The following is a 13,308-nucleotide window of genomic DNA, read 5'->3' as shown; positions in this document are numbered from 1 at the left end:
TCTCTGGCACACATCCTCCCTCCCCTCCTCCCTCCTCCGTCCTCCCCCTCCTCCTCTCCACTCACCCCCTCTCTGCAGTCGCGCGGCATGATGCGGCTGTTGGCCACCGAGGCGCCGCCGCCGCCGCCGCCCAGCCGCAGCCCCACCACGTCGTCCCGCACCGGCTTCTCCACGCGCACGTCGCTGAGCCAGATGCGCGTGACCAGGCCCGTGGTGGGGTGCGTCACCTGTGTGTGGGGGGGGGGGTGCAAGGATTGGTACAGAGAAGGGTAGCGAGGTAGACAGCAGGTGTGGTGGTGGTGGAGGGGGGGTCGCACACAGATGGGGACAGGGAGGCGGGGGTTGCAGGGTGCAGGGTGGGGGGTGGAGTGGGCGGAGTGGGGGTTTGGATGGGGTGACTGGGGTGGGGTGGGATTGGGTGGGCGGTGGGGAGCGGGCGCGGCAGTGCGCACGGTGCGGGGTGTCGGAATGAGAGGCGAGGGGGTGTGCAGCCGTCCATGGAAGACGGGGGGTTGTACACTTGTATGTGTTTGGAGAGCAGACACGACTGCACGCGTTTGTGCCGGCAGCGGTGCAAGGGCCCGCCGATGGGCTCCGGCTCGTATCCGCTGGCACCCCCCCCAGGGACCGTTGGCCAAAGCGCTTGCCCATACAGCTTTGCGGGTGCGCTGCGTGTGTAGAATGCGCATGAGTGCCCTCTGCCCACGCGTGCGCTTGCAGGATGCAGCATCGGCGGTAGCTGCTGACTGGCCGCCGTAACGGCCCCCGCCGCCCGTCGTACCGTGCGCCTACAGCCCAGGGTGGCGACGTGCGCTGCCAGAGACGTCGCACCCCGACCCCGCCCGTGTGAATAGAAGCAGCCCGCACCTCGACGGGCTGCAGGCTCTCCACGACATTCTGCAAACCCTCGCCGATGAAGTAGTTGAAAGACGCGACGTGCGGCTCTACCAGTTTTTGGTACTCGAGCGGCACCTCCTGCTCATCGCGCGGCACTTGCGTCTGCTTGAGCTTTTGGTAGCGTTCCGTGCCCGTGTCTAGCGGCCCCCGCCGAGGGTCCTCAGCGCCGTCCGCCATAATTCCCTCCGCGCGGACGGGCTATGTGCCGTCCTTCGGCGGTCGGCGATTGGGGCGGCGGCTGCTCTCTGCTCGCCGCGCAATGTCAAACGTGCATGCAGTATGTACGTATCAAATGATGACTATACAAGCTCTCAAACCCAGAAACGAGCGTGGTATGCCAAAAGCCTTCGCTGAGTTGCCTAAATTCAGGCAGGCGCTCGTGCATATGAGAGTATAAAGCTTACCAAACGTATCGAAACGATGTTTGGCTCACTCGCATTGCAGTTTGGGCTAAGTTTCACGGCATGGACAAGGGCTCATTTCGTGTGGGACTCACTTGCACGCCATATTAAGTACAATCCACTTTCACCTCGTACATAAACTTAAACACCAACATAACTTCTGTCCACCTGTGACAACAGTCGGCCCCGCATTGCACAGTCGTTTGACGAGGAGTGCGCCTGCGCAGCGGCACTATGCAGTTGTTCGTTAGGTGCCTTGACTCGCGGACCCGCGTCTGTGACGTGGAGCCGAGCTGCAGCGTTGAGGAGCTAAAACAGCAGATTCGGGTGGGTCTCGCTGCTCCGCGACAAGGCTTTCAGGGCCTGCCTGCTTGTATACTTACTGTAACTGTGTCACCACAGGATGTGGAAGGCGTGCCCTGCTGCTCGCAAGGGCTGGTGTTCGCGGGGCGGCAACTGGAGGATGCTCGGAGCCTCGTTTCTTACGGCGTAACCAGCGACAGCACGCTTCACTTAGTGCTGCGGCTGCGCGGTGGCAAGGGTGGTTTCGGAGCCCTGCTGCGTGGTCTGGGCCGCGACGGCTCAAAGACGACCAACAACGATGCTATGCGCGACCTCCAGGGTCGCCGGCTGAAGCACGCGAACGCGGAGCAGAAACTGCGGGAGTGGAAGGAGAAGGAGAAGGAGCGCGAGCTGGAGAAGATTGCCATGAAGCACATCAAGGAGCAGGAGCGGCAAGCGAAGCGGGAGCGGGAGAATGAGGTGGGTGCCAGGGTGCGTGCGTGAGCGTGCGTGTTCGCGCGCGTGTCAGGGGCCGTGTGCGTTCAAGGGTCTGGGCTTCGGAAAGCTCTGCCGCAGCAGCCAGGGGCTGACACGGTCCCTTACCGGACTGTCATCCGTCTGTACCAATCCGCAATCACACACACACGCCCTTCCCAACCGCCCCCAACCGAAAACATCCGCGCCCACCCCGCTGCAGGTGGAGGTGGGCAGCATCGTGGAGGCCCAGCGGGTGACCGTGGCGCGGGTGCAGGACGCCGTACAGGCCGCGCTGGCCAACGGCACCAGCGGGAACAAGGCGGCGGCAGCAGCGGCGGGCCCGTCCGCAGCGGGCGCGAAGCGCCCCGCTAACGGCAGCGCCGCCGGCTCGAAGGCGGCGGCGGCGGCGGGCCCTGTGGCGAAGCGCTCCCGCATGATGGCGGCCATTGAGTCGTTTGGGAGCGACGACGGCAGCGATTCGTCCTCGGAGGGCGAGGACGCGTAGGCGGCTGGCGCACGGCAAGCGGGCTGGAGGGAGGGCGGGGCGGCTGGCTGGCTAGCTGGCTGGCTGGTGAGCAAGCTGGCCAACGGAATCAATGGCATGGGGAGCAGCCGGAGCAGCAGTAGCCGCGGTGCCAGCAGTAGCTGACCAATGGCGGTCTTTTGGGCAGCTTCTGTCTGGAGGCAAGCGGCTGCCGCGGCGGCGGAAACCGGGACGGTGACGCAGCGCTGGCGTAGCCGTACGGGGGCGGAAACGGGGTCGGGGCATGGCGCCGGTCGGGCCGGCTGCTCGGGGGCCTTGTGAGCGGGACGAAGCCTTGCTCAGGCCTGCCTGCGTGGCACTGCTTACAGCTGCAAGTGGCCGGCGTCCAGTGCGGCGGCCGGCTTCGGTTCCGGTATCTGTCAGCTGAGGGCGGCGGCTGAGCGCTCTAACTGGAGCAGCTGCAGGCACGTGTGTGCCGGTGCCGTTGAGGGGGAGCCGAGATGTGTGTGTGTGTGGGGGGGGGGTGGTCACAGGCGCTGCGCTGGCGGTGGACCTAGACGCACCACCACATCGCGGCATCACGCCCGCTGTTTGGATCGTGTGTGTGCACCTGCGGGCCGCTAACTGGAGGGGCTACTGCCGCGCTGCTGTGTGGTCTTCTGGCAGTGCTTGGCGGAAGCGGAGGACGGGAGGAGAATTCGACACTAGCGGCTTACTGCGGACTGCAAGGGTGGGGTTGGCGGCGCGTTGAAACGTAGGCTGCAGGTGTTGTGCACGTCACGTGGTTGATGAGTGATGATACATAAAATAAAGTAGGTGTGTTTTGAGGGGTGACAGGCCGTGTCGAAGCACCAGTGCGCCGGGCGGGGCGGCAGCCCGCCCGGGCGGCCCAGGGCACCGCAAACTGCACAACGTGTACTTGTACAGTTGTACGTGCATCCCATTATAGCTGAAGCCCTATGGGCCGCGAGGAATGCATTGGTCCGATACATGTGAACATGAGCATTGATGTTACAGTACAGTCTGTGGATGTGGGGATGTGACTATTCGTACCGCCGCATTCGTTTGTGACATTGTCAAGATGAGCGGCTTGTGCATAACAAGCACAACCTTCCCGCTACCGTGTAATCCTCCATCGCGTCTGCGCCTGAGCCCATAGCCCGGCATAGACAGACAGCCTCATCAGCAGCCGTCAGCGCTTGCTCCGGAGTGTCGGCTCCACACGACCGCACCGCTGCATCAGCCCCATCAGTTGCAGCCCTCATGCACAGACAGCCTTGCCCGCCCTTCGCCAACAACACTCACAACAGCAGCAGTATGCGGCAGCAGTACGCAGCAGGAACAACATGCTTCCCGGGGCGGTTGGGCACTGCCCCACACTCTGGCATCACCCCGCGTCACCACCACAAAGCCACAAACCCAGCTTGCTGCCTTCCGTGCCGCCCACCCGCCCAGCCGCGGGGTGGCGGCATCAGGCCACACCACACCAGTACACCACACCACACTGCCAAACACTTGTGGTCCGGCCGCCGCTGCCACCGCCGCCGCCTCCGCCACCACGAACATCCGCATGTTGCTGCCACGCACCGGTGCTCTGCTGCAGCTGCTCTGGCGCCGGCGCCCCGCTGCGGTGTCTGTTGTGTCACCGGAGGCCCAGCGCAGCGGTCTCCTCCGCGTGGCCCGCACTCCGCACACACACAGCACGGACGGGCGGCCCTAGGCCCGGACCCGCATACGGCACACACAGGCGCTGCCCACGCGGCCAGGCGGTTCACAGCGTGGGCACTGCCGCCGCCGTACTGCCGCCGCACCCGGGCGGGTTGGGCGCGCAGGCTGTCGGCTGCGCGGTACGCTGCGTGGGCTGTTGTGCCCTGTCCCTCCCTGAGCCATAGCTAGCCCGCTGCGCGCTTGGAGTCCGTATAGCGGTGTTGCCAATTGGCGGTTCGTGAGCTGGCAGCCGGCGCCAACCGCCAACCGCTTGTTGTGCCGTCAGTTATGCCGGGGAAGGCGTTGCTGCGCCCGCCAGCCCCAGAGCGCGCCGCCGGCTCAGCGCGGCTTACCCCCGCCGCCGCCCGCCCCTGCCTGGCCGCCCTCCTGGTCCCCATCTGGGACCACCTGCTCGCCCCGCACCTCCCCCAGCAGCGGCAGCAGCTGCGGTACGCCTGTGCTTGACACGCCGTACGACACCCCCAGCTCGTCGTTCACCAGCCGGTGGGAGGCGGGGTCGTACCTGCGCATGTGTCGGGGGTGTGGGGTAAGTGGCGCGGCAGAGGGCGTGGGGGAGGGCGCGGGAAAGGGGGCACGGAGGCGAGAAGCCGGGGTGCCACAGGGCGGGGAAGGCACGGCACGGTCAGTTTGGGGGCGGATGGCTGCAGAAATGTAGCTGGTCGCGTGGCGACTGTGTATATCGCGGGTGTGTAGCTGGAGGGTGACCATGGCAGCAACCGAGTCCATGAGGACACAGGTGCTGTGCAGCCAATCCCTTTCCGTGTCCCAACCCACAAGCTAGGGCCCAAAAGCAGCACCGCGTCACCCAGTCGCTCAGGTGATGGCTGCATGCGCCACCCCTCGCCACACACCTCAATGGCGACTTGGTGAGGGGGCAGGCGATGAAGGGAAGCAGCGCGGCGATGGCTGCGGGCGTGCCTACAAGCCGTCCACGACGGTGTCAGTCGGAACCCCACTCGAGTTCTGCTTCTGCACCTGTGCAGTGCCCGCATGACTTGCTTACCAGGCGGTACTTCCACTTTCGTTTGACCCGCTGCAGCATGCGCGCCTGCTGCGGTGGAGAAGCTGCTTGTTACCCCCCGAAAACCAGATGCCGAGAGCGCTCCCTGGCCGCAGAGTAAGATGTTGCGAGCAAGCATTTTTGTATGTATATTCTTGTTTTAACTCGCGAGAAATCGATGAAAACTGTGCTCGTCCGGATTCAGTGACGAAGGTCGATCGCAGCGCTTCACTGCCTCAATTACGCCGCACCCTCCACCAAGTGCAATTGTTTGAGTAAAGATGCAGAACGCGGCTCCGCTCCTCCTCCTCGGCCAAGCATGGCGTGCAGGCCAGCGGCAGGCCATGGCCATCTCGTGCTTGCTGCGCCACCGCGACGACGCTGCTAGCGCCCGGTCGCTACACGCAGCTGCAAACGAATCGACGTCACACGAAAGCTCGCAAGCGGTGCCTCAAGTGCCGACGGTGGGGCTCGGCCAGGCGCTGCCGCACCTCACTCGCACGGGTTGCATTTACCTCGACTACAACGCAACCACGCCCATTTTCCCAGAGGTGAGGCAGGTGTTGTGGAGAAGACAGCAATCAACATATTTGTACTGAAAATGGCTTTGTCCGGTATAGGTGCTGGCCTGGGGAAGGCGCCAGGGATGGGGTATACGCGTGTGTGGGGAGGAGGGCGCGAGCAGCCGGCACGATCCAAGCACGGCTTACGTCGGCAGTGTCAAGACCATCAAGCTGCACCCGGTCCCAGCTTTCTATGTGGATGAGATGTGTATTGACTGTATTTATATGCGCCGTGTGCAGGTGGCGAATGAAATGGCGCCCTTCGTGTTTGAGCACTTCGGGTGGGTGGGGTGGGTCCTGCTCATCCGTGTGGGCCTGTGGACGTCGCCGGTTATCATGAGCGCACAACCGTCTGGCTTTGTCACACACTCTTCGTGCCACCTCTTTTCATAACAACCCTTACGCCCTGTCACCTCGTGCCGACCCGCCCCGCACAGGAACCCAAGCAGCGGCCACGTGTACGGCCGAGCGGTGCGTCATGGCGGGGGGCGCCAGGCGGCGGCTGTGGTTTATGCGGGGTTGTAAATACCAGCCCAAACTAAGCCAAACCAAATTATCGGGGTATTGTCACATCCAACGTGATGTGATATTGGGTGACGGGCTGAATTACCTACTTCATGTGCGCCTCCTTGCACTCGCTGTCACCGCTCCGCCTCGCCTCCTTTTTCCGACCTGCTACTGGTGCGCTCCAACTCCGAATGCAACACCTGCACGTGCGCAGTGCAAATCGGCGCTGGACACGGCACGTCAACGTGTGGCTGCACTCATTGCCGCGGCATCCCCCTCAGGTGAGCACGCAGGGCCAGCCCACATGCGGCCGCAAAATCCAGCTCTAGCACATCCGCTCCACTACCGTATTGCCGGTAGCCAAGTTTGCTAGTTTGCTAATCTTAAGGGCTCTGCAATGCCGACATGCACGTCGGCCGCCCTCAGAGGTGCACTTCACATCCTGCGGCACCGAGTCGGACAACTGGGCTGTGTACGGAGCCGTGATGGCGGCACGCGCGGCGGCGGCGGGGGCTGCGGGGGCTGCTGGGTACGTGCCGCATGTGGTGGCGAGCGCGGTCGAGCACCCAGCCGTGCTGGCGCACCTGACCCACCTGCAGGAGCAGGTGCGTGGATGTGTGTTAGGAAAGCGCAAGGTTAAAGGGTCAACAGTGTGCATGCGAGGTGCGTGTGTGTGTGTGTGTGTGTGTGTGTGTGTGTGTGTGTGTGTGTGTGTGTGTGTGTGTGTGTGTGTTAAAGAGCACAAGGAAAACGTTGCGCAAAGACAGTGTATGCGATGCAGCAAAGCGACGGTTTACGGATGTTACCTGAAGTTACCTCGCATACCTGCTGCGGTGAGCCGCCGGTGTGTGTGTGTGTGTGTGTGTGTGTGTGTGTGTGTTGTGTGTGTGTGTGTGTGTGTGTGTGTGTGTGTGTGTGTGTGTGTGTGTGTGTGTGTGTGTGATAAGTGGAAGGGTAAAAGGTCAACAGTGTGCACGCGAGGAGTTCGTGTGTTTTTGCGTCTTTGGGCGCCAGTTGTGGGAGGTGTAGGCGGTGCTGGTGGGGCCGCGGAGAACGCGGCGCAGCCTCGCCACGCCACGACCCGCAACTGGCAGCCGCTCCATACGACCCACACCCCCCCAACTCACAACCTCCCTCTCCCCGACGCCTGCTGTCTACTTCGCTACACTTCTCTCTACCAATCTTTGCAACGCCCCCACACACACCGCCCCTCCCCGCCCCTCCCGCCCCTCCCAAGGGCCTGCTGAGCTACACGCTGGTGCCCGTGGACGGCGAGGGGCTGGTGTCGCCTGCCGACGTGGCGGCGGCCGTCACGCCCGCCACCTGCCTGGTCACAGTCATGCACTCCAACAATGAGGTGGGCGCCGTACAGCCCATCGCGCACATCGCCGCAGCCGCCCGCGCCGCACATGCGCGCCTCACAGCCGGCGGCGGCGGCGCTACCAGCCCCAGCCCCAGCCTCAGCCCCAGCAGTAGCACTGGTGGCAGTAGCAGTGGCACTAGCGGCAGTAGCTGGCGGCCTCGGCTTCTGGTGCACAGCGATGCGGCTCAGAGCACGGGCAAGGTGGATCTGGATGTGGGGGCTCTGGATCTGGATCTCATGACGCTGGTGGGACACAAGTTCGGAGCGCCCAAGGGCGTGGCGGCGCTGTATGTCAGGTGGGTGTGGTGGATGTGGTGGGTGTGGGCGGTGTGGGCAGTTGGGGTGCGGGCATTTGGGGTATACCAGCCCAAACTAAACTGGACCCATGAGGTGAAGGGAACAGGGCGGGTGGGGGTTGGCTGGCTTGGACTTTGGAGGGTTGTAGATACCAGCCCAAACTAAACCAAACCCAATGCAATAGAGCGAGGAGGAGAGCGTGGCCGATGCTTGACAATAGTCCCCATTCCCGAAATGCACCGATTTCCCAGGTTCCCAGCGAAACATCCCGCAAACCGGTAGAAAGAAGGCGATGAGCTCTTCGGTCTTGTGCATGTGGGCGGTGCTGACGGTAGCCGCCTTCGAAATTGCCACCCAGGCTCAAACACACACACGCACGTTCTAACTAGCAATGCAGACTAGGCACACGTTGAATACCCACCTAGAAGACATCAAGGGAGCCCGGGCGCCGAGGAGGAGACCAGCGCCAGGGCGGGACGTTCGCATGTGCAAAAAGGGAAAAGGCAAACGGTGTGAGCGGAAAGGCGCGCGAGCGAAAAAAGGCAACAGTATTCTATGTGCACGAGCCTGGGTGGCAAGAGAGAGGGGGAAACAGGCAGCGGGCAATTAAATAGAGGCAAGCACGCATCGGCATGGGGCCACACGAGGGCCAGGGGGTACAGGGACAAGGGGAGGGGGTGGTTAGGGGAGGGAGGCAGGGTGCGGGCCGCGGACGGCTGGGGTTGTAGATACTGGTCCAAACTAAACCTGAACCCATGGGGTAAAGGGAACAGGGCGGGTGGGCGGATGGCTGGCTTAACGGGTGGGGGCCTAAGAGAGGTGCTAGGCGGGGGCGCTAGGTGGGGCTGTGCGCGGGGCTGGCGAGGTGCAGGCGACTTGATCCTGCATGCCAGCACCCTGTGCCGCCACGCGCAAATACACGCGTGCCCGCCCTCACCCGCCCTCACCCGCCCTCACCGCACACACAGGCACGGTACCGCCCTGCCCAACTACTTTTACGGCGGCGGGCAGGAGGGCGGCCGCCGGGCGGGCACCGAGAACGTCATGCAGGTAGGGGGGGAGGAGGGGGGTTCGTTCAATTCAGAACCCAAGGGGGGAGGAGGCGGATCCAAGAATGACGGTGGTTTGTTTGGAGATGGCGGTGATGATGGGGGAGTGTGGGAGGGGGGCTTCTGTACGGCACTGCCAGTGCTACTCTGTCATGATCCCTCTAAGATACTGTACGGCATATGTGTACGTGCGACACGACCCGGCCCCTCGCCAGGTGGTGGGTCTGGGCGCGGCGGCTGCCATCACGGTGCGCGAGCGGCGGCAGCTGCAGACCCACATGGGCGACATGGCGCAACGGCTGCTGGCGGCGGTGCGGGCACAGGTGGCGCCGGCAGAGCAGGTGGGGGCAGGGGGGTACATGCACAAACGCTGGGAAGCCCGGGTGGGGATTGGAGTCCTTCCATCTGCACGGTTTGGGCTTTGCGTTGACCTCCACGTCTTTCTGATTGATGCTGCCACCATATGTCACTGGGATTGCCGTACCACCTCAACCCCTTCCAACCCGCGTCCTTTCGTACCATCCCGCCCCGCAGGACAAGCTGCGTCTAAACGGCCCAGCCGACCCCACCCGCCGACTGCCCAACACGCTCAGCCTCAGCATCCGCGGCCTCAACAGCGGCGCGGCTCTGGCGGCGTTGTCGGGGAGGCTGGCGGCGTCGGCGGGCGCGGCCTGCCACTCGTCGGGCGCGGCGTCGGTGTCGGCTGTACTGCGAGCTATGAAGGTGGGGAGCAGCGACGTGGGTTGCGTGGGGATTTGGTTCCCGAGACGGGTCGCAGCACAAGCTGGCACGCGGGATGCGGCTTGTGTAGAAGTGTAGAACGATCTGGGCGTTTTCTTTTATTACAGCCGCTTGGCCTTTGGGAGTTCTGATGATCGTTCCGGGCTTGAGTGTGCTCCTCGTCCTGCCCGGCGTTTCCTCTCCCTCACCGTACCTTCACACGCTCCTGCGCCCCCCGTCTCCTTCTCTCTTCCCCCCCTGTCCGCCATTGCCTTATTGGCACGTGTCAGGTCCCCACCGACTACGCCACGGGCACGCTGCGCCTGTCCACTGGCCGCCACACCACGACAGCCGAGGTGGACGAAGCGGCGGGACTCATTGTGGCGGAGGCGAGGAGGCAGGGCGTGCTGGCGCACTGAGGTCTGGCAGGGCTCGCGCGCGGGGCGTGCGACTTATGGCTTTAGTTTTTGGGGTTTGTGTGGGTAAGGCCCGAGAGAGGGGAACGGCGCGTACCGTGAGGCGAAGAGCTTGGGGGCGGGAAAATGTGCTCGGTGCGCCCGGGTGTGCGCGAGGTTGGAGCTGGTGTGGGAGGCCGGCTGGCGGCGCGCGGCCGCGCTCCTGCAACTGCGAGGAGCCGGGCTGCAAAATCTGCAGTAACCGTCGGAGGAGGCTGGAGAGGAGGATGAGGGGACGAAAACGAATATTGTGTGAGGAGGAGGAGGTGCCGTGGATGCCAGGTGGCCTGGGAGTTGTTGGGCGTTGGAATCCGAGTGGACAAGCTCTCCCGCCTATGAGATTATCGAAACTAGTTGCTTATTGTGCGCTTGTGAGGTAGAGAGTATAACAGACAGGCCGAGCCGGGAGTAAGGCGACCAGCCAGGAGTAACTACACAGTGAACTGGCGGTTCGGGCGTTGTTTCAAAAATGCACAGCTCCAAAAATAGTGCATCGTAGTTTCCAGGCCTGCCGGAGGCCTGCAGCTGAGCGGGATTGCTTACATTTCCTGCAGCAGCTCGGTGTTTCTGCAGCCGGGGGCCTGGACCCAACACCAGAGTTACGATGACCCGTGGTAGCTCACAAGATGGCATTGGGGGGCCCTACCTGCCAATACAGAGCCAAAGTTGCATCGCACTGACCTCGCGCAGCTCGTCGACACTCGACGGCGAGACAGAGGACACGAGGATAGCAAGGACTAGTGATTTGGAGGCAGGGCCAGGAGAGCACGCACAAGAGTCAGAGCATGAACGCACAGGGCTGCTAGCGAGCGCCCGGGAGCTTGCTGCACAGGGTTCTGCAGCAAACGACGATGCAACAACCGATGAGCGTACTGGCTTGCTCCAAGTGCCAACCTCGGCGCTCAAGCCGTCCGCTGACATTTCTGGGAGCGGCTTCGTCGACAGGGGAGGCCCGGCCAGTCTTCCGGAGGCAAACGCAACCATGGCGTTTCCCTCGGCTGACGCGCCGTGGTATAAGAAACTCTTTGCATTTGCTGGGCTCGGCTTTCTCATCTCCGTGGGCTACATGTAAGTGAAGAGGGAGAGAGAAAGAGCGGGGGCGGGGGAGGCACACTGGTCTGCGGGTTTGGCACAGGTCCCTTACCCTGCCTCGCACAACCACGCACAACCTGCGCCGGCTCAGCTTCCCCTATTACTATGATGAGGTCACGGCACAGTAATCACTTGTGTGCACATGCGGTTTTACGTGTAAGGCGCGGTTGGCAACGCACCCAATCCCACTCACTAACCCGATCCCGAACACACGGCCTAACGGCCACGCAGGGACCCCGGCAACTGGGCCACGGACCTGGCTGCGGGCAGCGCCTTCGGCTACAGCCTGTTGTTTGTGGTGCTGCTGTCCTCCGTGTGCGCCATGTTCCTGCAGGTGGGCAGGCGTGTGTATGTGTGTGTGTGTGTGTGTGTGTGTGTGTGTCTGTGTGTGTCTGTGTGTGTCTGTGTGTATATGGGGGGAGGCCGGGGAGGGGCAGGAGAGGGACTGGGGCTGGGGACTGGGACTGGGGACTGTGGGGCGAAAAGCCAGCACAGAAAACCACAGCAGGGCGGTAATCAACGCGCGCCTTCCATGCGCCACTGCTGCAACAACAATTCACTCCTCCTCCCTTCTCCTCCCCTGCCGCTGCTGTGCCTCCCTCCCTCCCCGCTGTTGCAGTACCTGTCACTCAAGCTGGGCATTGCCACAGACCGCGACCTGGCCCAGGTAGGCGGGTGCGCGTGTGGGAGTTGGGTTGGGCGGGAGTGGGGCTTCCTGAACCCAAGGAAAACCCCGAGCCCGAGCCAGGGGATCATCTCGGGAAGGGGCGAAGGATACCGCGCGCGAGTTGTGAGCGGGAGACTGAGTCCCGCCACCTGTCGGCCGCGCTCTCACGCGGGCGCACCCAACGTTTGCTGAGCCCCTGCCCAACCCCTGCACCACACAAACGGCTGATCCCTCGTCCCCCCAATCCGCTCGCACGGGCACAGGCCTGCCGCGACGCCTACCACCCCGCCGTGAACCGCGTGCTGTGGGCGGTGGCGGAGCTGGCCATCGGCGCCACAGACCTGGCGGAGGTGTGTGTGTGTGTATGTGTGTGTGTGTGTGTGTGTGTGTGTGTGTGTGTGTGTGTGTGTGTGTGTGTGTGTGTGTGTGTGTGTGTGTGTGTGTGCGTGTGTGTGCTGGTGTGTGGGTGTGGGTGTGTGGGTGTGGGTGTGTGTGTGGGTGTGGGTGTGGGTGGGTGTGCGTGTGTGTGCTGGCGTGCGTGTGCTGGCGTGTGTGTGCTGGCATGTGTGTGCTGACGTGTGCGCGTGTGCAACTGCGCCTAAACACTTCTTGCCGCCAAACGATCCCCACTGTTAGGTTGTGAACTCAGATCACTGATCACTCCACTTCAGCATCCGCCCCCCTCCCACTTCTTCAACTAGTTATGAATGTAACCCCTCCCCCGCCCTCCTGCTGCAGGTGGTGGGGTGCGCCATCGCCTTCAACCTGCTGCTGGGCATGCCGCTGTGGGCGGGTGCGTGCAGCGGCAGTGGCGGCGCCAGCAATAGGGGCGAGGGGGCCCTGGGGGGCGCGGGGCCAGGGGCCGGGGCGGGCGCTGGTAGAGCGCTGGGGCGAGGGTGTTGACTGGTGATAGGGGTGGACGAGAGGGGCCGCGAGATGCAAGGGAGGCGGTGGCTGTAGGCTGTTCACGCCTGGACCCTCACCCACCCCCACCCACCCCTCCACCGCCCCCCACCCTCTACCACTTCCTTAACTAGTAATGAATGTAACCCCCACCCCGCAATATTTCACAAACACCGTTCGCATGAATGCCTCCCCCCCAATTGGGTAACGACTCCATCTGCAGTCTTCAGTGCACCCAGTACCGCGCTTCCAAACATCCTTGCAACCCCACCCCCCTGATCCAGGTGTGTTGGTCACCGCTGCCGACGTGCTGCTGCTGATGGCGGCGGAGGCGCGCGGCGGCTTCCGTAGCCTGGAGGTGCTGGTGGGGCTGCTGACCGCCATCATCGCGGTGAGGGGGGTGGGGGGAGAGGAGAGGAGGGG

General features: G+C 63.5%; 5 protein-coding genes across 5 annotated transcripts in view; 3 read left to right on the top strand and 2 right to left on the bottom strand.

The window, feature by feature from the left end:
* The window catches only part of CHLRE_07g322176v5 (uncharacterized protein), a 15,426-nt gene extending 14,116 nt beyond the window's left edge, over positions 1–1,310 (bottom strand). The window contains exons 1-2 of the mRNA XM_043063987.1: positions 868–1,310; positions 66–227 (exon numbers count right to left, since the gene is read on the bottom strand). Of these exons, the coding sequence (XP_042922555.1) occupies positions 66–227; positions 868–1,074 (369 nt within the window). The 5' untranslated portion in view covers positions 1,075–1,310. The remainder of the gene's footprint in view (positions 1–65; positions 228–867) is intronic.
* Positions 1,311–1,420: 110 nt separating this feature from the next.
* On the top strand, positions 1,421–3,546 carry CHLRE_07g322100v5 (uncharacterized protein). Its single transcript, XM_001701000.2, has 3 exons — positions 1,421–1,625; positions 1,701–2,060; positions 2,278–3,546. Exons 1-3 carry the CDS (start codon positions 1,533–1,535, stop codon positions 2,560–2,562), a joined length of 738 nt encoding a protein of 245 aa, XP_001701052.1. The 5' UTR covers positions 1,421–1,532; the 3' UTR covers positions 2,563–3,546.
* A 2-nt stretch (positions 3,547–3,548) lies between these two features.
* CHLRE_07g322050v5 (uncharacterized protein) lies at positions 3,549–5,450 on the bottom strand. Its single transcript, XM_001700805.2, has 3 exons — positions 5,273–5,450; positions 5,121–5,187; positions 3,549–4,771 (listed from the first exon to the last, which is right to left on the bottom strand). The coding sequence occupies exons 1-3, from the start codon at positions 5,406–5,408 to the stop codon at positions 4,588–4,590; spliced, it is 387 nt and encodes a 128-aa protein (XP_001700857.2). The 5' UTR covers positions 5,409–5,450; the 3' UTR covers positions 3,549–4,587.
* A 100-nt stretch (positions 5,451–5,550) lies between these two features.
* On the top strand, positions 5,551–10,516 carry CHLRE_07g322000v5 (uncharacterized protein). Its single transcript, XM_043063986.1, has 10 exons — positions 5,551–5,820; positions 6,073–6,113; positions 6,270–6,303; positions 6,554–6,620; positions 6,766–6,944; positions 7,577–7,998; positions 8,968–9,049; positions 9,264–9,389; positions 9,583–9,771; positions 10,059–10,516. Exons 1-10 carry the CDS (start codon positions 5,614–5,616, stop codon positions 10,185–10,187), a joined length of 1,476 nt encoding a protein of 491 aa, XP_042922554.1. The 5' UTR covers positions 5,551–5,613; the 3' UTR covers positions 10,188–10,516.
* A 54-nt stretch (positions 10,517–10,570) lies between these two features.
* The window catches only part of CHLRE_07g321951v5 (uncharacterized protein), a 9,316-nt gene continuing 6,578 nt past the window's right edge, over positions 10,571–13,308 (top strand). The window contains exons 1-6 of the mRNA XM_043063985.1: positions 10,571–11,291; positions 11,547–11,649; positions 11,935–11,982; positions 12,246–12,332; positions 12,721–12,775; positions 13,170–13,276. Coding sequence (XP_042922553.1) covers positions 11,206–11,291; positions 11,547–11,649; positions 11,935–11,982; positions 12,246–12,332; positions 12,721–12,775; positions 13,170–13,276 — 486 coding nt within the window. The 5' untranslated portion in view covers positions 10,571–11,205. The remainder of the gene's footprint in view (positions 11,292–11,546; positions 11,650–11,934; positions 11,983–12,245; positions 12,333–12,720; positions 12,776–13,169; positions 13,277–13,308) is intronic.

The sequence above is a fragment of the Chlamydomonas reinhardtii genome, chromosome 7 (assembly GCF_000002595.2).
Source record: "Chlamydomonas reinhardtii strain CC-503 cw92 mt+ chromosome 7, whole genome shotgun sequence".
Classification (NCBI taxonomy): Eukaryota; Viridiplantae; Chlorophyta; class Chlorophyceae; order Chlamydomonadales; family Chlamydomonadaceae; genus Chlamydomonas; species Chlamydomonas reinhardtii.
This window is presented reverse-complemented; position numbering and strand designations above follow the sequence as displayed.